The 26,519-nt window shown below is 44.5% G+C and overlaps 3 protein-coding genes across 5 annotated transcripts in view; 2 read left to right on the top strand and 1 right to left on the bottom strand.

Annotated features, from left to right (window-relative positions):
- The window catches only part of LOC140549168 (uncharacterized), a 45,085-nt gene extending 33,173 nt beyond the window's left edge, over positions 1–11,912 (top strand). The window contains exons 4-8 of the mRNA XM_072672536.1: positions 570–707; positions 1,016–1,158; positions 6,504–6,671; positions 6,822–6,930; positions 9,976–11,912. Coding sequence (XP_072528637.1) covers positions 570–707; positions 1,016–1,158; positions 6,504–6,671; positions 6,822–6,930; positions 9,976–11,070 — 1,653 coding nt within the window. The 3' untranslated portion in view covers positions 11,071–11,912. The remainder of the gene's footprint in view (positions 1–569; positions 708–1,015; positions 1,159–6,503; positions 6,672–6,821; positions 6,931–9,975) is intronic.
- Positions 11,913–14,404: 2,492 nt separating this feature from the next.
- On the bottom strand, positions 14,405–20,065 carry LOC140549166 (transmembrane protein 60-like). The gene is made up of 2 exons (XM_072672535.1): positions 19,473–20,065; positions 14,405–17,857 (listed from the first exon to the last, which is right to left on the bottom strand). Exon 2 carries the CDS (start codon positions 17,832–17,834, stop codon positions 17,436–17,438), a length of 399 nt encoding a protein of 132 aa, XP_072528636.1. The 5' UTR covers positions 17,835–17,857; positions 19,473–20,065; the 3' UTR covers positions 14,405–17,435.
- Positions 20,050–26,519, top strand: part of LOC140549165 (protein PHTF2-like) — a 55,810-nt gene continuing 49,340 nt past the window's right edge. For 2 of the 3 annotated variants that reach the window (XM_072672534.1, XM_072672531.1), the window contains exon 1: positions 20,444–20,885. The gene's annotated coding sequence lies outside the window, so the exon portion shown is untranslated. Of the gene's footprint in view, positions 20,065–20,443; positions 20,886–26,519 lie in introns of those variants that run through there. The other variant, XM_072672532.1, reaches the window with a different exon arrangement.

Here is a 26,519-nt window from a genome sequence, read left to right as displayed (position 1 = left end):
TAATTCCTCTTCTATGTGACCTTTTGAGTTGATGGGTCAGACAAGAGAGGACTTGGCACTCTGAGGATCGACCCAGAAACCCGTCTGTGAGCAGAGCAGGCTTCAGGCAGACAGTAGTCATAGAGAGTGTGGTGTTTGTAGTTGTGTTTTGAGATATTTGCTTGATTTTTATTTTCATAAATGCCATCAAGCACAGCTCTGACAGACAGACACAAACCACGAACACTCATGCGCACAGCAGACGCACAGGAAGGTTGAGCATTGTTGTGCTAGGAGGGGGAAAAAGAGACAGAGGGAGGCTGTATTTGGCCTCTCTCTGGGGAATTAGCAGCAGGCAGGCCGTAATATCTCACACAGCAGCGTTTGATCTGTCTGTTGCCTGGAAGATGCTTCTGTGGATCATATCATCACATAACCCCTCTCTCTCCCACTCTCACTTGCTCTTTCTCTTTGACACATGCGCAGCACATTTTGCATAATTATCAAACAGTAAAAACGAGTCTGTTGTGTCTAGTGCACTCCGTACTTGCGTTCTAACTGCATGTTCTCTCTCTTCTTGTTGGCTCTAGGTAAAGAGAACCTATTCTCATGGGACATACCGCGCTGGGGCCATGCGCCAGATCAGTCTGGTGGGGGCCGTGGACGAGGAGGTGGGGGACTACTTCCCAGAATTCCTCAGCATGTTACAGGAGTCCCCCTTCCTGAAAGTGAGTACACATTTTCAGTCCCAAATAGTCCTGCAGGAATGACAGTTTTTACATTTATGCTCTGGAAAAGCCCTTAGAACTAGCTGATAAAGACAAGACAAAGACGAAAAAACACACCGGGTCCACCCAAAAATGCTAACTGAAATACTTAAATTAGTGGTAACTTCATGTTTGCCTTGAAGAAGTAGGAGTAAAGCTGATGCCGCTTAATTATCAATAGTTGCCAAATAATTGACAGTTCTACTTTATGATTTTTTTATGCATTCACTGTAGTCCAATTCATTGTATACTTTTTTGTATTTGTGTAGCGGACGTTGCCATGGGGGACATTTTCAAGTCTAAAACTGATGAGTCCAACAGAGAGTGACGACGGGCCCATCATGTGGGTTCGGCCTGGAGAGCAGATGATTCCGGTCACTGACATGCCAAAGTCTCCCTTCAAAAGGAAAAGGTAGAATTTCTTCCACTACTCCTTATTGCTGGCTTACATGGGTTATGGATCTCTTTACAAATCTTTAGAGTTTTTTTTTGTGATGGATTCCGATACCTTTACAGTCATGTTGGCCGATTATTAATCATTTTGGGCCAGCTTTTCTTACATCATTGACTATTTTTGTAATAAGCAACAAAGTGTAATTGCATCTTTACCAATACAGTTTCCCACAAAACTCAGGTTTTGCAGGGCTAAATGAACACCCTGATGTGAGAAACCGTTCTAAAAGATACACACATGTGCATGCACTTCAGACAAAGCATGCATTTTCATAGATTACTTGCCATGTAAATATGATTATTATGGCCTTGACTAACATTAGTCCTAGGACCTTTCTAGTGTTAGTTTCTGACACAATGATGAAGCTGCTTCTGAAAGGTTCGTATTAAAATTTTAATTTCCACCCTAAATAGTGTAGTGGATACACAGACAGTTTCTTCTAGCTTAATGTTTTTCACATTAAAATGAAAATGCAGTAAACACGTCGCAGATTTGCAATGTAGTTTTACACAAACTCAGTCTCTCTACCGGAAGTGGTCAAAAAGGCTCCCTACAGTGTGAAAGGTTATTTAATGGAAGCTTGATGATTATAAGAGAGAAATGGCAAACTCCTAAACCGACTGGAATATCCCACGCTCTGTATTATAAAGGGTTTACTGTTAGTCCCTCACTGGGCTGCTGGGGAAGAAAAGTCTTTACATGAGTGATGTCATATAATATAAAAGAGAGGTAGTATAGTTCAAATTGCATGGGTTACAGTAGCCAACGTGGATGAAACCCCAGCTTCGCTCTGTTTTTATCAGCCAAAGTGTAGAAATGGTTTAAAAACAAACAACCTGGAAAAAAATATTTTGCATTAAAACTAAAAATTGACCAGTTCAGATTATGTACGTCCACTACATACAATGACCGGTACTAGAAGATTTCCTCGGTATTAAGCACCCCAGGTTTTTACATTATGCTCAGCAGCAGAATTCCTGGAAAAATGTCTCTGTCTCAACAATCTCACTCGCATCTCCTAAACCCCTGAATCTCACTGAGGTCTTTTTCTCAATGAAACAAATGCAAACAACCCTGGCCGAGGGCCGCAAGAGACCGATGACTGTGCTGTACTGTTCATGTAGTTCAAAAGAGAACAAAAACAGTTTTTTTGTTTGTTTGTTTTTTTACAATCTTTATTAGAATAACATTTATTAGGATTATTTTGGGTTCAGCTTGACTCTGCTCATCTCTGTTCTCAATGGTTAAGACACTTTCATACTTGATTCCAAAGATATGTTTCGGGTGTGAAAATTGTTGTGCGTGGCTGCAGGTAGCGGCAGGTAGTGGCAGGGCAAGTGTCTGCTCACTGCGCTCTCTCTTTAGATTGATGACAGCTTAAGCCCTGGCTTTCTTTCTTCCTGTTCTCACTGTGCCGCCACCCTGTGCTCTGACCTGCACCCTGTACCCCCCCCCCTCCCCAAATCTCTTTCAGTCTTATCTTTAGTCTTATTATTATTCTCATATAATAATAATAATATATAATATTCTCTTATATTAGGCTTTTATAAAAAAAGAAAAGAAAAGTTTTTACTGTGCGTCTTATATTACTCACTCTCTCTCTCCCTCTCACTCTATTAAGATGTGGTGATTGTCATGCTAAACAGAACAAGAGTTTGCTACAGGCACAGCCTTTTTCCCCAACACAGGCAGAAAGGCTTGTTTCTGACACGCATACACATGCACATCAGTTCTATCTGAGATTTGTGTAGGGGTGTGTGTGCGTATACGGTAGAGATTATACCAGCGATTGGAGCAGCCGCCCTAATGTGAAAAATGCTGACGTTTGGTTTTGTGACTGTACGCTTATTTTCTGTTGGGTTTTTTTGTTGTTGGGTGTTTTGGTTCCTTTCTCACCCTTCTGCATTATTCTCCACTAAATGGGAGAGGATATTTCATCTGCTGCAGAACTGCACACGCGCACTCTCTCACACACACACACACACACACACACACACCTACACGCTATTTAAGGTGTTGCCTCTGTTCGGTGGTCCCCAGAGGGCGTGAAGGTTTTGCAGTTTGTGCTTTTTTCGCTACTTTACCCCTCCACTCAAACTCCCTTAAGCCACAGTAAAGGCACTCGCACACATTCAGTCTGGGACAGAGAGAGGACAGTGTTGTGGAACTCTTGCTGTGCTGGACGAGGGTTAAGGGGTTTAGTCCACACTGACCAGTCGGCTCATCAACCTTTCGCCTCCAGAGCAGAGCGCTATACGATAATGCTGGGACCACCAGTCCCAGCACTGATAAATCCAGCACGCCTACACCGGCACACTACTTACACACACACGTACACACACACTCGCTCAAAACTCTCTGTTCACCTCCAAAAAGCCCATGCAAACACAATGCCTGATTTATTAATGTAAGATAACTCTTCCTCCTTCTTCCCCTCTTGTCCATTCTGCGGTAATTCCCTCTTCCTGCCGTGAAGAGCACATGTGTTTCGAGTCAGGCTCACAGTTGTGAATGAGTGTTGCCTTCACCGACATGCAGTTTTCAGTGTGTGGAAGTTGTTAACGTTAAAGGAGTGTAACAGCACGCTTAACCCACCGATTTATGAAACAGTGAAATAAAATTGCATTAGATATCACAGTTCTTAGAGTGACCCCGTTTCTGCATTGTGATTGTTTTTAGAGGCATTGTTACCCCCTTAACCTTTCGGTCATTTGCATAGTCAGAGCTTTTTATATTCTGGGTTAATAGGCACCTCTTAGTTCAGTTACGGTGTTGAACAATACATTCAACACACTGCATATTGTAATACTAATTATATAGCATGAAATATGAGACTGATTAAATAAGCAAGTTCACAACGGGGAAACGCTCTCCTCTTCATCTCAAAAGTGAGCACAATGCTCGTACAGATTTGGGCTCACCATCTAGATTATGGCTAGCGCACCATTATAAAATATTGTCCTTTTTTAATTTCTGAGTGCTTTAATAGATAGTAACTAACATGTTAACGTAAGTTGTGCGAGAAAACCTACCATATTCATGTGGTTTTAATCTATTACCTATTGTATCCAGAGATGGACCGTTCAGTGGTTGTTTTGTTTTGTTTTTTTGGAGGGGGGGGCTGGTCAGCTTGATTCAGCTGGTCGATCGCCAATACCAAGCAAGGGCGGCGCAGGATGCCACGTTAACCTTTCCTGGCATTACTTGGCTTTGCTCCTCTTCCTTCACTAGCTGTGTTAGGCCGCCAGACTGACACACACAGCACATGGGGCACAGCTCAGTGCTGGCTGTAATTGGTTTCTGCAGCCGTGTGCGAACTCTGCGGTTCCATCTAGCAGTTGAACAAGGAACTGCAGTCTTATCTTGTAAACCTTAACTGGTGAATATGATCTGATTGGCTCTCATGATCGGGCATGTTGGCAGATCGGATATGTTGGCTGAAAATCGTCGGATACTGATACTTAGCCGATCAAATTTTTTTAAATCTAACAAAAATAAATTGGTGTTTTTTTTTGTTTTTTTAGCTGAATGGGTGACAGTAGCATACAGTACAGTATTGTAGCTCAAGAAGATGATTTTGCTTCTCCAGTCAAGTCAGTCGAATACAGTGCAAATACAGTGTTTCAGCAGTATTTCACAGATGAGTGAAACACAAACATAAATCACTTAATCAAATTCACATTTAGGGGTGGATCAGGTATTTGAGCTGCACTCGTTCTAGTGAAGTCTGCTTCCTTAATTATTAAAAAAAAAGGAACATTTTCAAATAGCAAAAAGGCACTTTTTCAGTGGACTTTTTTTTTCTTGAGGTTCTTGGAAGTTCAGTGGAAGGAGGACAGTGAGAATAGACATCTGCTGTCTTGAACATGGCTTGCTTTACTAATGATTACCCACAATGAGCTTCATCACTGTATGTGAGGTTGCTGACTGAGGGCTCGGGCTGACTCTGTAATCCTCCGCGTCCTCAGAGGCTGTTTATTGACTCGTTCACTCACTCGCCCTGGTCACACCTCGCCCTGCTGTTCCCACGGTAACACTGGAAGCAGCCGTGTCTGATCGCCCCTCATCACACACACGCTCCTGCTCGAGCTCTGTCCGTCTTGAAAATGTACACGTGTGTGTGTGTGTGTGTGTGTGTGTGTGTGTGTGTGTGTGTGTGTGTGTGTGTGTGTGTGTGTGTGTGTGTGTGTGTGTGTGTGTGCGCGCGCCTCTCTCAGCACGGTAGAGTGCCTTTCACTGTGTGTGCGCGTGCGCACGTATTTCAAGGCTTTGCATTCATTACTTTATCATGGTATGCAGCTCTCCTCTGAGCTGCATACTAAGTAGGCCCGCTCTACTGTAGTCCATGCCCCCCTCCTCTCTGTGTGTTTTGAAATGTATGCTAAAGGCTTGTGTGCGCTCACACCACTTCAGCATTGTTTAGTGGGAATGGATGCAAGATCAGTTGAATCTAGATAGGGCATTATTACTCCTTCAGTATGTCAGCCTGCCTTGAGGAATATTGGTATGCTTGGCAAAAACAAAAAAAACATGCTATAATAAACAATGCTACAATGCTTACCATCCAGGACCAGTAATAATTCCTGTCATTATCATAATGTGAATAGTTCATAATAAATCCGTTGTTGGCAGTGTTGGCGATATACGGTTGAAATATCACATAATGGGCAATATAATAGTCGTTAGCTCTAGAAATTACATCGCAAAACACTTTTCTGAGTAGATCATGGATATCTTGAGTAATTTGGGGAGACTGACTTACATATATCATTAATAAAAGAGCAGCATTAGACTTCACTAAATATGTACAAATATATAATTTTTACAGTTTTCTTTGGGTTGGGGAGGGCTTTCCAACTTAAAATGCCAAAGAATTAATAATGTGACTCATTGTTAATTGTGAAAATTGTATAAAGTATTGTGATATCTACTCCACCCAGCCTTCTTTATGTACATACTTACATGAAGACATTTTCGCAAGACACCACGTACAATATTGATTGAAATAAAAATTTCGAAGCATTCTACAGATGTTTGAAACAAAGAAAATGCACCAGCAAAAATGTAGAACTTCATTTAAATAATCAGTGGCAGGGAGGATGTTCAGTCGGCTGCTATATTTCTGTGCAGTTACTCTACACTGGTGGTTGTTTGACAATTATGATTAAATACAAGACACATTTAGATTCAGAGTTGTCGCTGTCTGCCTCTCCTTGCCTCTCGTGCTCTCGCTCTCTCTGTCTGTGAACTCTGTAATGTAAACAGCAGTGTTTGATGATCCGAATTATATCCTGCCCTCAAAGGTCAACCAATGAAATCAAGAACCTGCAGTACCTACCTCGGACGAGCGAGCCACGTGAGATGCTGTTTGAGGACCGGACGCGTGCACACGCTGACCACATCGGCCAGGGCTTCGAGAGACAGACCACTGCCGCTGTAGGGGTGCTGAAAGCTGTGCGCTGTGGAGAAGGGTGAGTTTTACCCGCACAGGTTTACGGTCCGACAGTTGCATTTCGGATTTGTAATGAAACCCTGTTTGAGTCACACTGTTGAATAGTCGGTATGTAAAAATAGATATGCAGATATGCTTATGAGCTGATAATGTGTGTACATGTGTGCAGTGCGGAGCCTCCTCGCATTACCAAAGACGTGGTCTGCTTCCATGCTGCCGATTTCCCTGATGTTGTGCAGCGATTACAACTGGACCTGCATGAGCCCCCTCTGTCTCAGGTGAGGTCTGCTCCCCTTGGCTTTGCTGAAGACTCTCTTTTACCAGACTCTCTTTTATTCACTGTTGGATTCATTTGTGGTCACAGTACGATCACAGTTTTGATATATGAGAGCCGGGTATGTCGTGTGTTTAGAAAATCGATTTTAGTGGATGAAGCATTGGACTAAACGCAGTAGAATCCGTACAATCAGGGAAATACTCACCTTGAAGGATCAGTTTTCAGAGGACACGGTGCTGTTTGTAATATTCAGCTGACGTATTGCCTTACAGCAGAGTAACATGGTATCATTTTAGGAATCAATACAGTATCAAATTCAGTCCCCGTGGCTAGCTGGGCATCAGATTTTCAAGTTCTTAAATGTGAGGCGCTATTCAAAACTCGTCCTGATTAAGTGCTAATCAAGGATTATGTAATCGACTTCATGTGTGCAGTTATAGTAAGACCAGGATAGGGCTGACGTATCTCACGTCAGCTCTAAAATACCTCTCACTCTTAAAGCAATAAAACTACATATAAATGTAGACTTGCCGAAACGTCAGTAAATTTGCAACCCTTCTTTTTTCTCTCTTCAACTGATCTGACCTAAACCACACATGATTGATAAATTAGTGACTATAGATGAGAGGTGGTACTTTTTGAGAAACCACAGCAAAAGTAACACTGAAAATCATTGAAGCATGCTGATAAAAAGCTAGCATAGCTTAGCATAGCTGTGTTATTTGGGTGAAAGCTTGTGGTTGTTGATAATAGATTTTGAAAGAAATTAGCTCCAAAATTTCCTTTAGCTGACAATTTAGAATGGTGTTACTGCACAATTACTATTAAAGAATAATAATTATACTATAATCACATATAAAATAAACTGATGCTGTATTTGCTAAAATCAGCAACAATGTCATTTGACCAGCAGTGTCCAAACCTGTGCACTCGGCTGCATTTTACTGTATCTAAAGTCTCCAGACCCAGGCCTGATTTCCCAGTCCTACGTAAGAAAAGATTTATGCGGGTGAATCACTGCTGGCATTGCAGTTTACTCCAAGATTAGGCTTAATCCATGTCCGGGAAAGCAGCCGATAGTGTTTAGAAACAGTTTAGTCACATCTCAATCAGGTAAAGTTCCCCTGACTGGAATGGTGTTCAATAAAATCCAGTTATTCTAGTTATCTAATCAGATTCTATGTGTATATTATATCTTGGCTATTTCAGAAATCTTTGATATCTTAATGTAAACAACTATATGGATGTAGCTGCAAGATCTGCAGTTGTTTTTCAAGTGCTTTGGTCAGACTTGTCTTTGTTGTTAACACTGACCCATGCTGGACAGATGGAGAAGTGTACCAGTGTAGTGTATTTATTGCTGAGAGCCTGGAGGGGAGGAACTGATCTCTCAAATCTCTCTCTCATTAGCCCAGATGGACTGCTGTTTGTGGAAGGTTTAAAGAGCAGCTATGCAATGAGTACACACACCAACAGGGCAAATGCTCTTAAATGCTGTGCAAAGAGGGACTGGCTATAGTTGAGCACGGTGGATTGAGCAGGTTTTGTAAACACTAGGGGTATTTGATGACCTTTTATTATCAAATTAGACTAAGTTCTTTTCTAAGATTCTTTTCTCATAACTTTAGTAAACATGGAATTGGTAATTGTGTAATGCGTATATATACACACTCACCTTGATAGAAGATATGTACACCTACTCTGTACTAGTATTTTTACACAAATTGTGCAGCTGTATTATCTATAAAAGACTGAAAAGTTTGGATCCATATCTGCTAATGCTATAGTAATGCTATAGTATAGCTATAGTATTCAGACCAGGTGTCAAGATATTTTGGGTATGTTTACATAACTGCATGTCTGTTAATGCAGTAATGACCCAATGCATGTATACAGATGAAGCATAATCGGGTATCAAATACATAGCCCCCTGTTTTCCCTTTAATTGCATATATGTGCAGTCCTTAAGCACAAGCAAATCTAATGAGAAAGCATTTGGCTTTAGGGTGGCACTGACTGAGCAGTGGAAAGTAGTGCACTTAATAAAGGGCCTATTTAGATGTTGTTTTAACTGATCTGCAGAAATCTGCATACATGTGTAACCACATGTAAAAATTCTCCAGCAGCTCACAGTCACTATTCCGCTAACCCACAGATACAGTATTTATTTTTAATGAGCAATCAGAACTATGAGAACGTTGGGTGAGTGTCAAGTTTCATGAGCAGTGATGGTTTATTTTTTACGTATTTAGATTTCTTCACTTACCAGCTTTCAAACAGTGGGTGGAAAAAGGTTCATGTATCTATATGATCTCTGCTTCCAGTCGTAAATGCTGTGAGCATACAAATTATATGGAGTCACAGTCATCAGGGTTCAATCACTATGTGCCACTATGAAGCCAGTGGAGCAAAAAAGATGGCCTTTTCTTGTGATATATGTGGCTTAGAACGTAGCATTTGCATTTGGTTGTTGCGTGGAACTTGATAAACTGCCTAATTCTGCAGCCTTTACCCCTGTGTTTTAGTCTCGGAATGCACCGCATTTTACGTGTTATTCTTTGAAGCGTTCTCCTAGGAGCGAGGCTGCTACAGGGGTTGCCCATGAGTTTTCATGTCTACATGAGAAGGGCCAATAAAAGCTGACAGAGCTTACATATTCCTCTGTGCCTGCTTGTTACTGTGAACAATCAAATGACACGCACTGATCCACTCTCAGGAAAAAGAAGGTATCAAGCTGTCACTAGGGTGATACCTTGCTTGTTACTGTTCTCGAACAAAATAGTGGTGTACCTTCGAGGGCACGTTTGCACTTGAGGAACCTTTAACTGAGAGTGTACTGTGACTTCTACGCACAGCAGGGGTGCCAACAATGCACTGATAACAGCTTACTATTGACTGTGAGGAATGGCAGCGTGTTGGAAAACGTTATAGAGTAGGTGTATGTACACCATGGCAACCGACTGTAAGTGAGTACTTTTCACATAGCAAATCGGGTGTTGCGTAACAGCACATAACTTCTACTTCTGTGTGTCTGTGCCGTCCTCAGTGTGTGCAGTGGGTGGATGACGCGAAGCTGAATCAGCTGAGGCGAGAGGGGATCCGCTACGCTCGCATCCAGCTCTACGACAACGACATTTACTACATCCCCCGCAGCGTGGTCCATCAGTTCAAGACCGTCTCAGCCGTCTGCAGCCTGGCGTGGCACGTCCGCTTGAGGCAGTACCACCAGGCCGGCGAGGACGAGGGGCCAGAGGAGGACGCAGAAGACAAAAAGCCCCCGTGTATCAAACAAGAGCCTCTGTGTATCAAACAGGAGCCCCCCTGCGAGACCCAGAGCGCACCCACAGCTTCACTCGCCTCCACTGATGTCAAGCCGCCCAGAGACGTGCCCCACCTGCCCCAGATTAAAGTAGAGGAGGCGGAGCCCATCCCCGAGCGGATGGCCAAAGCCCCCGGCTGTGCTCCCAGCAGCTCCAGTGCTCCGCCGCCTCTGGCCCACGCAGCCGTGTCAGAGAGCCGACCCAAAGCACACCATCACCATCATCATTCAGAATGTGGAACCACTCCTGCGCACCCTCTCACGGCCAGGCCAGCAGCCAGCATGACGTCAACGACGCCCAAACACGTACACCATTCTGCGTCAACCAAACACGCGCACACGTCTACGCCATCCAAACATACACACACCTCTTCGTCAACCAAACACGCACACCACACGCACTCCAGCTCGTCGTCCAAACACACCCACTCCTCATCCACGCCCAAATCAACCCATTCGATGACCACGCCAACCAAACACGCGCATGCTACCAACACAACCAAACACACACATACCACCCCAACAACCAAACACACGCATTCCCCCAACCCTAAGCCCAGCTCCGGACTTTCAGACAGTCGGACCGTGCCTCCCCAGCACCAAGTGCTGCCTCAGGCTGTCCTGCCCCATTCTCAACAACAACAACAACAACAACCACCACCACCACCACCACAACAACAGCAGCAGCACCAGCCCCAGCCTCGGCCAGACAGAGGCCCGGACTCTCTCCACCCAAAGCCCGCTGTTACACCGCAGGACACGCGGCCACACCATCCGCTCAACCCCCTCCTGCATGAACAGCAGAAAGACTTTTTATACTGATTTGTACATAACTGTTTTTAAAGAAATGGCTTTTCTGTTTTCTCTTTTTTTAATTTTTATTTTATTTTATTTTAAGGTTTCCGGTTGACTTTCTGTTTGTATCGATCCGATGAGGCGGCGAGAAAAAAAAAACAAAACAATTCGACGAGTGTGACGCCAACAGCAGTGTGCGTGAGGTGCAAGGCAGCAGCGTGGCAGACGTCCAGCAGGGCGAGAGTGCGGCTCGCTCCCTCTCCCTAACGTTACCGATGGAATACATAGCAAATGTAGCGCGTAACATTCCTCAGTGCCTGCCTGTAACTGTGAACTATCGAAGCACTTAGGGCCAGCTGCACTGCTACCCTGCAGGTCGGAAAACAAAATAAAATCCCACAAACAGGTCCTTAAATAATATATTTTTAAGTTGTAGGCTATAGTTGTATTAGAGCTGACATGAACATATATATTTTTAAGATGAGATAAGACAGAATTCTTTTAATGACTCCAGGCTTTTCCATAGAGCTTATTTATATCAAGGTTGGTTTTTTTGTTCCATTTTTATTGTCAGCACTGTAGTGTATATAACTTTTTTCTAAGAAAATGTGTAGTTTGATTTATATCTAATTAAGAACCTCGTAATAAAAAGTTCTTGATATTGGATATTGTCGTTATGTAAACAAGGGCTACACTGAACGATCATGTGCGTGATTCAGACTGGCTCGGTGTAAGGTGGGCCGCCCTGACCCGCCGGCACGCTTCCACTTTCATGATTAATCCAGAAACGTTTCCACAGTTACTCTGTGTAGAACTTAAGACAACTATGTTTGGAGATGACTGAAGATTAAAAGCATAGGATCACTGAACGGTGTGTTTCATCATTTTGTGCTGTCAACTGTTCCGATTTAGTTTAGCCAGTTTTCTCCGAACCCCAAAATACACTCGCTTAGTGTTCAAACTGTGGGCCTTTGGATCTGGACATTACCTACAGGTTAGCCAGGTTTCTCTGTACCCCAAAATACACTATCTTCATGTTCAAAGTGTGGGCCTTTAGATCTGGACATTAGCTACAGGTTAGCCAGTTTTCTCCGAACCCCAAAATACATTCGCTCACTCCTTGTAATTGTAAGTTAGCTTTAGGGCTACTACATTATCATATTAGCTAGCTTGTGACTAGCATGTTTTTCTAAAATGATTGTATGTGTGAAATCGTAAATGCTCTAATAAACAGGCACAAAGTTCAGGCACATTTTATAGATTCATGTTGTTTAAACATCCATGTGCTGAAATGGTGGTGATCGTCCTGAGCGCAACACAGACGGGGTTTGGAGTGAAGTGACTAATGAGGCTTGTCTGGGAGTTTGGGGTCTCTAAGCTATACTTAGCGTGGCCGGAGCTGAAAGTGGATTAGCCTGCCTGCGTGAGCGTGGAGCGTTATGTAACTCGGCCACCCACACTGTGAAATGTGAAGGGAGGGAAGTTTTTTTACGAGTGGGCCTGGTTGGGATTTTGGAAGGGCCCATTTCTGAGGGATGTGACTGATGGGGTCGTTTTAACCCTATTGACCTTACAATATTATGCATGTTTTGGGTAAAATAATATTAATACGAATATTATTATTATTAGAATATATGTATTGATGTGCTCCACACTTCCACAGTGCAGAGCCCTGGCTGCCCAGACTGGATCATTATGCTGTGGCCGGTCACTCACTGCACTAATTCCAGTGAACCATCAGGTGTTTGTGTGTGTGTGTGTGTGTGTGTGTGTGTGTCCGTCCTTGCTTAACATTATAGTCTCAGGAGTTTGACTTGATTGTCTTGCTTCAGTACCGTCGCTGATGGTAGGATGCCATCTACCCACAGGCAGTGGTATTACAGCAGAGCTGGACCAGGAGACTGAAGAGACACACTTTTTGTGTGTTCATCATCATCATGATTATTAATGAACAAAGTGTGAGGTGAGTAAAGGCAGGGGAAACACTAACACACACATGTAGGGAGTGCAGGAGTGGAGGGAAACACAAAGGAACCTCCTTTCCAGTATGGACGTTTAGACACACTTGAATACATGAAACTCCATCTGATCTGATCTGATGAAACTTATGTTATTATTTTAGTTTTGTACAATTTTAGAGCAGAAAAAAAGAAAGGAGCAATAACGATCTTAATAAGCTTGTTAGGGCTTGGGCTTGTTCGCAGCCATGGCTAGGAAAGGCCAGGGGACGCAGATTTCCATGTTCTTCTGGGATTCTTATCTGTACTTCTCATCTAGCCGAGTTCAGTCCGAATGCCCAGATGTGTTCTTGTTCCACTGTGGTATCAAGGATGCATCAGGACTTGACTTGTGTGGGCTTGCACACAGCTAAATATCCCAGAATGCATTACGCAACACACTGCTGTTCCAAAACTTGCTGTTGCACAATTACAGTACAGCGTCCTCCCGTCCTTTGAGAGACTGTAGCCAAGTCAGTACTACCCAAGTACACCAGCCCGAACTTCTTCAAAGCTTATCTCAACAATTAACACTCAGCTCACAAAGCAGAAAAAGGCTAAAAGAAGACAGCAAAGTGTTTCCAGGAAGCCGTTTCCTCTTGGTTTGGAAGACCAAGAAAATGGAGTGATGGTGCACTATTCTACTGTGCAGCGACACCTGCGTAGATGTGCAGGCTTGCTTTTGAATGTGTTTACTGTGCTTAGGGCGCTCTAGCTTGAACGTTCACTCTTGCTTGAGACGGGTTACCGACAAGTAGTGACCTGGATATCATGATCTTGGGGAGAGTCGAGTCTCTGTCTGTCGTTCTAATTTACATATATATTTTTTTATCTAGTTGCTGTCAGTAGTCCAGTGTCCTTACACTGGGGTTATATTTCTTGACATTGTTTTACTGTCATTTACAGCAGCAGTATGTGTGTGGCCTGTGTTTCCCCAAATACATACCATTATTATAAAGGAACCTATGGGAGAGATGGTGGAAACTGCAAATCCACAAATCAACCTATTATAAAATGGTTCTATCAACCACCAATAAGGGTTCCACGATCAATCCGTGATCAAGATGTGTGCCATTTAGAACGCTTTTTGCTGAGCATGTATAAGAGAGATTGCCTATGTGTATGAGGAACCACTTAACCAGCCATTTTTTTTTGCATGCAGATGCCTTCATCACGTTTCACCATATTTACACCATGCACAATTTATTGCCTTTACCTAAGTGACGTTCTTCTGTGTGAAGGCTGTGTGTAAAAATGAACGGACATTCCCGAACGAGGCCAGGGGGAAAGAGTCCGTGCTTACCTTTTTAAAACCTGGACTCAACTGTGCATTTTGATCAATGGCAAGCGTGACACAAAAAGTGTAGAGTTTACAGACACATTTATTAATATGTTCCAACAGCTGCGAACGATGAATACAGAATAACTTACAAAGTGCATGCTCTAGAAAAGAATAGAAAACCGGTGCGTTAATGATGGCACAACATACAGGGATTCTTCCAAACCTCAGCAATAAATAGACTCTGAGTGGTTCATCCAGAGCTTATGTACACAGTTCAAATGGCTAATCCTTCAATGAAATACTTACATTATTGGCCTGCAAGTTTTAACACCTTAAACTCACATCCCTGGACATTAAGGATGTTTGCTGATAAGAAGAACATGGGTCAATTGTGCTGGAGTAGGGTTGATGACCGCTGATCTCAACAAACTGGTGAAGAGCCCAAACTGGGCAATGACCACAGTTACTGTAGATCAGAAATGTCCAGAGAGGGCATGATAAGCATATAGTTTACAGAGTGGATGTAGAGTCTGGTTGTCGCTGTGCTACAGTAAGACTTGCCTTATGGAGTTGTGTGGGCTTATTTCAGTTATTTAATGATCCCACCCCCACCCAAGTTTTGGCAAATACACTCTTATTCACAGTCAGACAAATACTATCAATAATAGTAATAATATTCTGTTCTGATTCGAAGTGCAATCTTAAAATCAGTGAAGACACTGCTAGCTGCTTTAGCATAATGGCTAAAAGTCATACTGTTGAAATACATCCATTTTTCAGGTAAATGATGTTAATCAAAATAGCTGATTCTCCATCTACATCCCTACCCACTTCACTTCCTCTGCTTTATCCCACATTTAGATTTGTTTTGGTTTTGGCTAAAAACAAAAAGGTTTCCTTACCAACCTGAGGCAAAAACAATTATGTAGGAAACCATCAAGTTACTGAATCTCAAATTTCTGCTGTTTGTAATGCCTACCTAACATTAAAAACACTATGGAGGATACAGTGTAGTTACATACTTTTGGCTGCGAACCTTTAAGGTAAAAAACCTTTTTGCAGAGTTCTATGAAGGCAGTAAGAAACAAAGAGAGTAAAGGTAAATCACTGCTGTGTAAATACAGAAATAGGTGGTCCTGCATGTGTATAGTTTTATGGCTGTATTAAGCTCTCAAGCTATCTATTAATAACCTATTCAAATTCAATTAGATCATCAAAATAAAAAACTTAACACATGAAAAAACTCATTTGGACTGCAATAAAATAAAAAGAAATATATAAAAAAAGAAATCACTATAGTACGAGTTTAGATTACGAATGTTTGCCTGAGGACGTCACACTGCGTGGGGTCAAAACTGCCTCTTGTTTCAGTACCAGCAACTTTTTAATTTCATTATTATTTTCAATTCAAAAAGTTTCTAAAAGTTTTGTTTAATAATCTTGTTTAATATCTACCAGAATATCTCAGATTTGTGTTATTGGAGATTAAATATGGTGCATAGCAGCAGCCAAAAAAATTTATCCTCCCCAACGAAAGGCAACATCTGCCTGTCAAATCACAGATGTGAATCTGTACGGGACTAATATTACAGACATGGTCAATCTAGGCCAAAATAAATAAACTGAGAAGCTCCTGTGATAGAAAGAATTTCCCCCAGGACCCCATATAAATGTAACCCTGTCCAAACAGGGGGCAAGTGGTGAAGATGCTCCACAAATCCAATACAAATCATTTCCCTTCAGATCAGACACTCCCATCCTGTACACCAGACCTCCAAGAATTAAGCCAGCTAGCACGGACTTCCTAGAAACGTCAAGATGACTACATGATTGCACACAGACTCAGAAATCTGATCACCTGACAAATGAGAAGATCACTTGGACGAACATCCACCACAGTGAAATGAAACCCTGTCAAATGGGACAGGGGAGCGAAATGAGCTTCTAATACAAGCCAGTCGGTCACAGAGACAGGAGATGGGAGACGAGACCAGATTTAGACAAGACCTTTTTAAATCCTGCAGTCCCACAAGTGTCCCAAATTCATCATTGTGGCATTCATGATGGCTGGAACTCGCCAAGAAATCACGCAACAGTCAGTTGTCTTTGTCTTTGCCCTCAGGGACTGTCCTGTTTCGCCTGCTCTGATTGTGCAACAAACTGTCTGCTAATGTGGCACGTGTGAGAAGCTGTGCTGTTTAGCAAGACGTGAAACACACAGTGGTCAAATGCATGCGTGTCAACTCCTGTGCTGTCCGGACCGCACTTTGTCTGGCCGCCCATCCAGGATCATCAGCTTTCCTAGGAGAAGCGTATTACGCAGCATGCAAACGGCATGTGGGCCCCGTTTACACCTGGGACGGGTTTTGGTTGTTGAATGTGATCACATGGCTACAGCATGTGGCTCAAATGAGTGATCGAATTTGGCTCTGGTTTAAATGAGTGGCCAAGTGTAAAGGGGGTCTCTAGGTCTTCATTTCCAAGGCAGTGACTAAATCCAATTTGTACAGCCTGGTGTGTTCGCCACATTTTGCTGGTATAGCCACTTTGGTTGCATGCATAGGTATGCTGAACTGGTCGTATTAATGAAGCTCGGATTACATAACGACTACGACTAGCTAACAGATGCATAAATCAGGCTATATTACACTACAGGGCTTCACTTTATAGCTGCTACAACATAAACAGAACTGGTCAGCCCAGGACGGACCTAGCACTCAACACATAAAAGGGTTACGGGCTAGTCCAGTCAAATGCAGCAGCACACATGCTGACCACAAGTTGTACCACTTAACATGAGTCTGTCCCAAGCACCCTTAATGGTGCCATTTGGGACTGGGCTTTTGAAACCGATCCGACTCGAACTGGAGTCACATGTCCAGAAATTTCCGTCAGATTAGAAACCACATACAAATGTGGCTTGAACACGATTTGAAAACACCAGAATTTATGTAGCGTTTATGCTCAGACTGTCCTGTACTGTCCTCAAATCAGATTTGCCTAGAAATCTGAACATCCATCCTTAGCTACATTTTCACATTCTGGCCAACCGCCACTCCCTGGATACCAGTTATGAGGGGTGTATGTTCATCACACTTCTCAAGCCCCAAGAATCAGTCCCTGCGCTGAGGGAAGATATTAGCCCCCAGCTCCACCATGGCTCCGGTCAGCATGGTCCAGAGAGGGATGCAGATGTAGACCAGACGTAGGTTAGTCAGGTTCTCCAGCCGGGCACAGAGCGTGACGCAGAAGCCTAGCTTCAGCAGCAGAGCCATGAGGTACCACACCTTCCTGCGCAGGCCAGGAGCCCCCTGACGCAGGTCTTGACCTGCCCTGCACCTCCCGGCCATCTTCACCCCCACCATGAGGAGGAGAATGCTGTCGAAGATCCACACCGGGAGGAAGATGAGGAACCAGTTCCAGGTCACCTTTCCATCCAGCTTCAGGACCAGCATGGTGAGGAAGACTAGTGTGAAGAGCCAGGTGAGGAGAACACGCTGAGCCAAGGACATCTTCGCTGCTTAAATGTGTACACCTGCGCGCGCACACACACACAAACATTCATTTTAACTTATTGGGACGGAGTGGGCATAAGTACAGTCTCAGCTGCTGCATTACAGTAGTTATGAAGGAAAACAGGCAGTTTAGGCTTCATATCAGCTTCTCTCATCAGTAAGTCAAGATCATAGGCACTGGTCTCACACACACACAACTGGAAGTGTGTAGCGGAGTTCAGCAGAGACGTTCAATCCAACATTACAAAGACGAGCCGGCAGAACATCATCATCTGTCCGGCTCCATCTGCCAGGAAAGCCCACTCCCACCAGGTAGGTCAACACTGTGTTAGTGTGTGATGCTCTTGTGTAGAGGTTGTTGTGTCGGTGTATGTGTGTGTGTGCTGCTCTTGTGTAGAGGGTGGTGTGCCTGTGTGTGCTGCTCTTGTGTAGAGGGTGGTGTGCCTGTGTGTGCTGCTCTTGTGTAGAGGGTGGTGTGCCTGTGTGTGCTGCTCTTGTGTAGAGGTTGTGGTGTGTGTGAGTGCTGCTCTTGTGTAGAGGGTGGTGTGTGTGTGTGATGCTCTTGTGTGGAGGAGGGGGTGGTGTGTGTGATGCTCTTGTGTAGAGGAGGGGGTGGTGTGTGTGATGCTCTTGTGTGGAGGGTGTGTGTGTGTGTGTGTGTGATACTCTTGTGTGGAGGGTGTGTGTGTGTGTGTGTGTGTGATACTCTTGTGTGGAGGGTGTGTGTGTGTGTGATGCTCTTGTGTGGAGGGTGTGTGTGTGTGTGTGTGTGTGTGTGTGATGCTCTTGTGTGGAGGGTGTGTGTGTGTGTGATGCTCTTGTGTGGAGGGTGTGTGTGTGATGCTCTTGTGTGGAGGGTGTGTGTGTGATACTCGTGTGTGTGTGTGTGTGTGTGATGCTCTTGTGTGGAGGGTGTGTGTGTGATACTCTTGTGTGTGTGTGTGTGTGTGTGTGATGCTCTTGTGTAGAGGAGGGGGTGGTGTGTGTGATGCTCTTGTGTAGAGGAGGGGGTGGTGTGTGTGATGCTCTTGTGTGGAGGGTGTGTGTGTGTGTGTGATACTCTTGTGTGGAGGGTGTGTGTGTGTGTGTGTGTGTGTGTGATACTCTTGTGTGGAGGGTGTGTGTGTGTGTGTGTGTGTGATACTCTTGTGTGGAGGGTGTGTGTGTGTGTGTGTGTGTGTGATGCTCTTGTGTGGAGGGTGTGTGTGTGTGTGTGTGTGATACTCTTGTGTGGAGGGTGTGTGTGTGTGTGTGTGTGTGATGCTCTTGTGTGGAGGGTGTGTGTGTGTGTGTGTGTGTGATGCTCTTGTGTGGAGGGTGTGTGTGTGTGTGTGTGATGCTCTTGTGTGGAGGGTGTGTGTGTGTGTGTGTGTGTGTGATGCTCTTGTGTGGAGGGTGTGTGTGTGTGTGTGTGTGTGTGATACTCTTGTGTGGAGGGTGTGTGTGTGTGTGTGTGTGATGCTCTTGTGTGGAGGGTGTGTGTGTGTGTGATGCTCTTGTGTGGAGGGTGTGTGTGTGTGTGTGTGTGTGTGTGTGTGTGTGTGTGTGTGTGTGTGTGTGATGCTCTTGTGTAGAGGCTGTTGTGCTGATGGACCGTTAGTCAGTCAGCTGTACTGCAGCTCTGTCTGTCTTTACCTGATCCGCCGACCGGGCCGTTAGCACTGCTGCCTCTCTTCAGCCTCGGCTGAGGCTACATGTAAACACCGCGACTGATGAGAGCAAATAATAAACAGCACTCCGAGTCCCGACATGTTCAATATCAGAGGATTTCAGGCGCTGTTCGGCTCTTCACATCCACCCACCTACAAACCGCTAGACCGCCCTTGTTGTATTTCCGGGTTACAAGTTACGCTTTTGTACCGTATGAACGGTTTATATGCGAACTCAGATTGTGCAGATAAGGTTACCGGCTGTGGGGTGTCAACAATCCTAAAAAACCAGTAAGAACTGTTAATAATGATGATATAATACATATTATACAATATCACGATATTAAACATCTTCAATATGCAAATTGCTCTGGAGTTCCCTCCCTGAACACAGACAGTGTATATGGTGAATCTCACTCAGCTGCTATCCAGTGAAATACACGTTAGCTAAGACTGTGCTGTTCTCTGAACACTGCGTGCGTGTGTGTGTGTGTGTGCAGTGAGATCTCTGTACCTTTTGTAGAAATTATGTTCAAAAACGTTCAACTTTTTAATGGATAAAGTGGTGTGGTCTTTAGGTATTGATTTATTTGACATAATTTCTGATTATTTTATTTATTATATTATATATTACTCAGACCGCAATGACATTTTGTATAATAAAGACATTATATATATATTTAAAGCGATTGTAAGTTTTTTTTTTTTTATCTCTTGCCAACTTCTGAGCAATAATGATAAAGAGAAGATTTTTTAAAGCATACCCAAACATTTTATTTTTTTTAAAGTTTGTTTTATTTAACTATTATTTATTCAATTCTTATTTATATTTATTAAACAATTATTAAAAATCTAAATTCATTTAAAGTCAACGATTATCTGATCGATTTGCTTAGCAATAGGACAGCACCTCCATTCACACCGCGAGTAGTCATTCCTACAGTGTGTACAAGTTAGTCCACAGCAGGTGATTTGGGACGCGACCCGCTCCGTCGTTTTTCCCAGGGGAATTCCAGCTTAGTTTAGCTTTAGTCTTCCTCGTGTAAAAAGACACTCTGCTCCCAACCTGCATATCAACATTCAACGGAGGCTGAATTTCGCTGTGCTCTTGTTGTTCCTGTTTTCCTCCAACAGCAGCTACGAGGCTGTGAACTGGTGTGCGGAGCGTGCGCGTCTACACCGTCAGTGTGGGTAAGCAGAGGGAGACTGGAGCTGCTGTAGTTCTACAGTGAACGGACTGGACTGGAGGTCAGCAGAAGAAAAGGACCCCGGAGCAGCTCCTCGAACCTCTGCACACCTGCAGCCTTCCCCGCGAGCTATGTTGTAGAGAGAGGAGCCGGAGACTGTTTGGCTGTGGTTCCCCGGCGCTTTGAGGGCCAGCGTGAAGCTATTGATAGAGGTAAGTGTGAGCATTGTCGTTTCTCTCTCTGTGTGTGTGTGTGTTTTTTTGGCATCCCCGTTTCTTCAGTTAGCCCCCCTCCCCTCTCTCTCTCTCTCTCTAGCCGTTTCTCCCTCTGTTTGAACGTGTAGCGTTAATGTGAGCCCTATTCCATGAAAACACGGTCCAGATGACCCCTTGTTTGGTCTCTTAGCTGAGGTAGTGAGCTTCCTGAGTGAGAACGAGAGCACGAGGGCACGACAGCTGTGTGTGTGTGTGTGTGTGTGTGTGTGTGAGTGAAAGGTGGCTACAGATTTGTTTGGCTTTGTAGAGCCGCGGCTGCTCCCCACTACTGCAGCAGCAGCAGCAGCCCCCAACACAGCAGCAGCCCCCAACACAGCAGCAGCCCCCAACACAGCAGCTGTCATGTGCTGTACAGCAGCTTAACTAGCACTAGCTAACGACCCGCTGTCGTTACCTCCAGGTAAATGCACACACAGCCCAGTTCACGGGTGTGATGTGTGTGTGTGTGTGTGTGTGTGTGTGTGTGTGTGTGTGTGTGTGTGTGATCTTGTGACTATAAGAAGGCTGTGATCAAACATGCCCGACTACACTCCTCTACATCATCGCCCTAATGACATTTCCTCGACTGATTGTTTTGCTGAAATCTGAGTATCAGCCCTCTGAGCACTGATGCAGTGCTAATGTGCACCAGTGGACGGCTGAAGCGCCCCAGCAGGTCCCTCAACAGAAGCCCCATCAGCTAGCTAGAGCAGCTGCTGGGGCTTGAAGAGTATGAGCTACATGAGTTTCATTTGATTGAATCAAACCAAGGGCCGCACACAGGTGAGCGCTAGATCCTCAAGGCCAGGGTCACAGAAGGCTTCCCTGTGCAAGCCAAGCAAACTGGGCACTGCCCTCACAGGGCAGCAGTCGGGTCCACCCAGCTGCTGTGCTCTTGGTAGTAGACTGTTTGCACTGCAGTTAAGTCAGCACTACAACACCGAGCTTAGCTAGCGTCTGGGATGCGACACCTGTCTGTACGACACCTGTCTCAGCGCAAGGCTCAGGCAGGCCTGTTGGATGTGCTCGGTTGGGGTCCGAGTGTCTGATTCGCATCTTTCTGTGACCACTGTGGTCAGATCGTGGTACTGGTAACCCTCGTCCCTCGAACTGCTTCATAGTTCGGCGAGTGTGCATGGTGGTGTAGGAGTGGAGCATGTTTTTGGAGTATCAGAAAGGGAATGCTTTCATCTGATGGTCGCTTCACCACAAGGCCGCTCTGGGGTCATTATCGCAGTGTTGGTAAACATTGATCTGCTGTCGTTACGGGATGCGCTGCGTTGCCCGGCATTACCTCATGTCTGGGCACTGGGCTGGCGTCTGGCTGTCAGGTTTTGATGTTTGCATGCTCTCTCTCTCTCTCTCTCTCTCTCTCTCTCTCTCTCTCTCTCTCTCTCTCTCTCTCTCTCTCTCTCTCTGGCTCGCTCAGGCTAAGCTGTCCAGTCGCAAACAGACAAAACAGTGATTGTCTCTCAGGCGGCCAGCCACTGTCCTCGGAACCACTGTCGGTTACATCATCTTCCTTTGATCCAGCCTGTGTGTGCAGACGTTGGTTCTCCTCTAGTCTGATTCCAGTGTCTCGCAGTAATGATGTAATCTGGCGCAGCGGCTGGAGAAGCTCTGTGGATTTTGACCTTGACATGGCCATCCTGTTGCGCCCCGTGTGATGAGTCTCACGGCTCGGCTCTACATAGCAGCTGCCTGCGAGTTTGAATGAGTGGCTTAAGCTTAGCCTAGCTTGTCTTGTCTATTAGTTTGGTAGGTGTTTAGCGTTAGGCTTGAGTGAGTTCACCCCAAAAACTGCCACAATTGTGCCGCAGCTGGGTGCATCTGAAGGCTGCCCAGAAAGAAAGTGAGGGGTTCATGAAAGAGCCATGTGAAGGAAAGCATAAGGCCAGCAACGCATGGAAACATTCTTTAAGAGGCACATGTGACCGAGCAGAATGCCGTCTTTGTTGACTGGACTTACTGCCAGTAAAAAGAGACATTTTGCTGCCAAGCGTGAGCTCTGCAGGAACTAGAATATGTTCGATTTTCCAGACTCTCTAGAGACCGCGTTTGAGTGTCGGGATGGAACACCGCAGTGTCTTGTAAGGAGCAGTATTTACCACCGCCGACCGTCGTGTGGCTTAGAGGCACGGGATCGACCGGGCGGATGATCTTATCCAGAACTAACTGAGAATTGTCCCATAAATCAAGTTAAAAGTGTGTTCTGGCCTAGAACTAGAACTAGAGCTGGGTGCGATGTTCTGTAGTAGAACGTTGCGTCCCTCAGCTTCATTGGTTTGATTTCGATTGTTTTCATTGATCATCGTTCATCAGCTGTAATAAACAGCATGTTTTTTATGAGAACATATCGTACAGCCTGAATCACTGCTGCACTCAACCAACCTTGGCTGCTAATCTAGCCACTAGATCTAGTGAGAGTCCTGCTAGGCCCTTGCCCTTACCACCTTCAAGATGCATCATTAGTTGGGGGATTTCCTAGCCTTCAAACTGGACAGTCTAGGGATTACTGCATCACTCTGAAATCTGAACAGGCGTGTTTACAAGAGATGTGCTGATTGCGCTTCACTGTACTGTACTTTCTGTACTGCAATACACGCCATGTGGACTACACTGTGATACTGCGACTTTACCAGTGCCTTCTTCACCAGTGTTTCTGTGAAGTGCAGCGATCCATTAGTTTCTCTTCTCTTTAGCTTTCAGCAGCCTGTAAAAGGATAACGCAGAATTTCTGCTGAATCTATGCAGTCGCTCACAGCAGCTCTTTCCTGTTTCTGTGTTGCCGTTTTTATCCGTTTGTGTGTCTTTGCATTGCTCCTGTCTCAGCAAATCCCTATCACTGAATCCCATCGCAACTAAATATGACCTCACAACCTGGATCAACTGTGTATTTGCGACCTGCTCTCTACGTGTGTTTGAAGTCCATCTTGTGATGGATGAGCCGCCAGTGGTTATTTCTGACTGTGGTTCTTTGTGTAACCTTCATTATTTTCACGGGGGGAGCCCCCCAAACCCTTTAAAAGGTCATTCTTTCCTTTTTTGACCTCTTGAAACCTTCCGCTCCTCTGCACGCTCTGTTCAGAGTCAAGTCCTCTGTAACTCATTGCAGGCTACAGTTGAGCTCTTTGCTCTGCTTGGGGGACCAGCTCCTTGAAGAGGTGGGCCTGAGTGGGTTTTCTCCGTGTGGCATTTCTGCGAGGCTGCCTCATTGTTTGGAGTTTTCAGCAGGGCATTACCGAGTGCCTGAGCAGTGTTTATCTTTGAGATAAGAAAAGCATCGTTAGCTGTGGGCGCTTCCTGCCTTTCTTCGCTCTGTGCTTGTAAGTGGAAGCTTGCTGGTGCTGGAATGGTTACTCACTGTGGCTTTTAACTAGTCCGAGTGGAAGTGCAGCAGTTTGTCTGAGCTCTGCGATGGCTATTTTTAGTTGTTTTGCTCAGTACTTCAGGGATGTTTTCAGGACTGCGTCAGTCTGGATACTCCTAGAGCTTGTGAAGAATGTATGATTTTTTTTTTTTTATTAGGGATAAACCACTGAATCGGCCTGTTGTTGCTAGAAGAAGAGGAGATGGTAACTGTAGATGAGTGTGGCCGGTGGGTGGAGTGTTTGAACAAGTCTGTGTATTTCCAGAGATGTTCTAAATGAGCAGATCGACCACTGGTTGAAATATGTATATAAATATGTTCTCGTAGGGCTCAGCATGGCGACTGTTAACGGATATAGTCCCAAGTTTCAATAAAATGAGGCAGGAAAAGTCTTGAGTTTTTAAATTGTTCAAACCCCACTGCAAAATAGTTTGACACTTGAATGACACTGTAAGGGATAGCTTAAGAATCTTCCAGGACTTCTTCTGAAACCAAACCTTGGTGAACTTTAAGATATGCTTAGGATCATTGTCCTGTTGGAAGGGGAAAAGGCTTGAAAATGCTCTGGGGCTTACTTGCGTATTTCTAGTGCCTGAAAAAGCAGCGTGCGGATGGCAAGATGGAGTCAATCAAGTTTCAGGAAATCCTAGGAGAAAACCTTGTGCCTTATGCGAGGAAGCTGATGATTGTCACAGTGAAAGGAGATCTGTGCGTTAGCAGTAGCTAAAATTGTGACATGACATTTTTTTTCAGGAAATCAAATCTGGTTTTAAAACAGTAATTTGACCTTCAGTTTCCAATATTGTGGTCTCAGAGACATAACTGCTTGATGACGTTGCGAAGATGGCTGCTGAGTAAACAGACTTGTCTATAAGGACTTTGGTGTTACTTCAACTAAGGAACTACTGGGAACTGTTAGGGAATCAAAACCCCTTTCTCTTGACAAAACATGTCTTTTTTTTTTGAGAAGTATGATTTGGAGTTTCTTAATTCTTACAATTCTCTACTTGAGCAGCAGCAGATCATTAAAGTAGACACTGCAGTTTGTAAGTGAAGAGTCACTAGACTGAAACAGTTGAAAGTTTCAGTAACGTTTACTGAATTTGTGTCTCGATAATCTCGATAATTCTGCACTTGATGATCCCTGTTCTAAAGGTATGATACAGTTTAAGCCTGTAAGAAGAAAAAAACATTTAAAATGATGTATATTATCTAACCCGAAGCTGAATATTCGTGTTCTTCCATGATCACGCATCAGATGTTGAATGAATTTTTCACCAAAGCAAGCCAGCATGTGTTTTTGGCCCCTGGGGGAATGGCCCTTGTGAAATTTCTGCTCTACTAATGAAGGTTTGCTTTGAGAAGCATGGTTGGCTACAGGTGTCCAGAGGAACAGAAGGGAGTCATGGGCATCATTAGCATCGTTAGCATCTGTTAACATCTGGAGTACACTCAAGCACAACGCAAGCACAACAATGTCTTGCTAAGCAGTGATGCCTTTCTTTTCGTGCTACCAGTACTGAGAGGGTGAAGGCTAGCACCCCCGCACCTTCCCTAACTACCAGATCTGTTACATTAGATATCAGCATTGCTGAGTGACCATCGTACCCACTCTGAAAGAGCTCTTTGGGTCGCAGATGGCCGTGGCGTCACCAATGGATTGTGCTTGGCTTGTTTGCACGTTGTGTAGCTGGGATGCAAATCTGATAGCTTGCCTTTTCCTGAGCCTCGCTGCCAGCTGTAGCATTGCTGCAGCTGTCTCATCAGCCTGGTAGCCTGCTGTGACCTTCTCTTAAACGGTTTAAATTTTAAGACATACTGAGTAACTACTATCAATTTTAAAGTAACTGCATAATGTGTGTTGTATGTCCTGTGAGGCCGAGAAATTGAAGTCTCTACACACACCTGCGTGCTAAACTGAGTTCTTTTGTAGGGCACTCTAGCGTACATGGCACTAATGACTCAGCCGTTCCTGAGGTGTTGAATTTGTTTCGAAATGTAGAAAAAAAAGTGATGTGTTCGTCTTACAGGAGCATACGTGGCTACCAGCTGATGTTCTCAAAGAGGTTCAAGTCAGGTGACTGTGACGGCCACTCCAGAACCTTCCATGACCTTGGTGAACTTTGAGGTATGCTTGGGATCACTGTCCTGTTGGAAGGAGAAAATAACACCCTGCCTACAATGAAGCATGGCGGAGGCTCAGTGATTCTCTGGGGCTGCTG

Source organism: Salminus brasiliensis, chromosome 2 (genome assembly GCF_030463535.1).
Source record: "Salminus brasiliensis chromosome 2, fSalBra1.hap2, whole genome shotgun sequence".
Lineage (NCBI taxonomy): Eukaryota > Metazoa > Chordata > Actinopteri > Characiformes > Bryconidae > Salminus > Salminus brasiliensis.
Note: the sequence above shows the minus strand (reverse complement) of the source record. Positions and strands in the feature narration are given on the sequence as shown.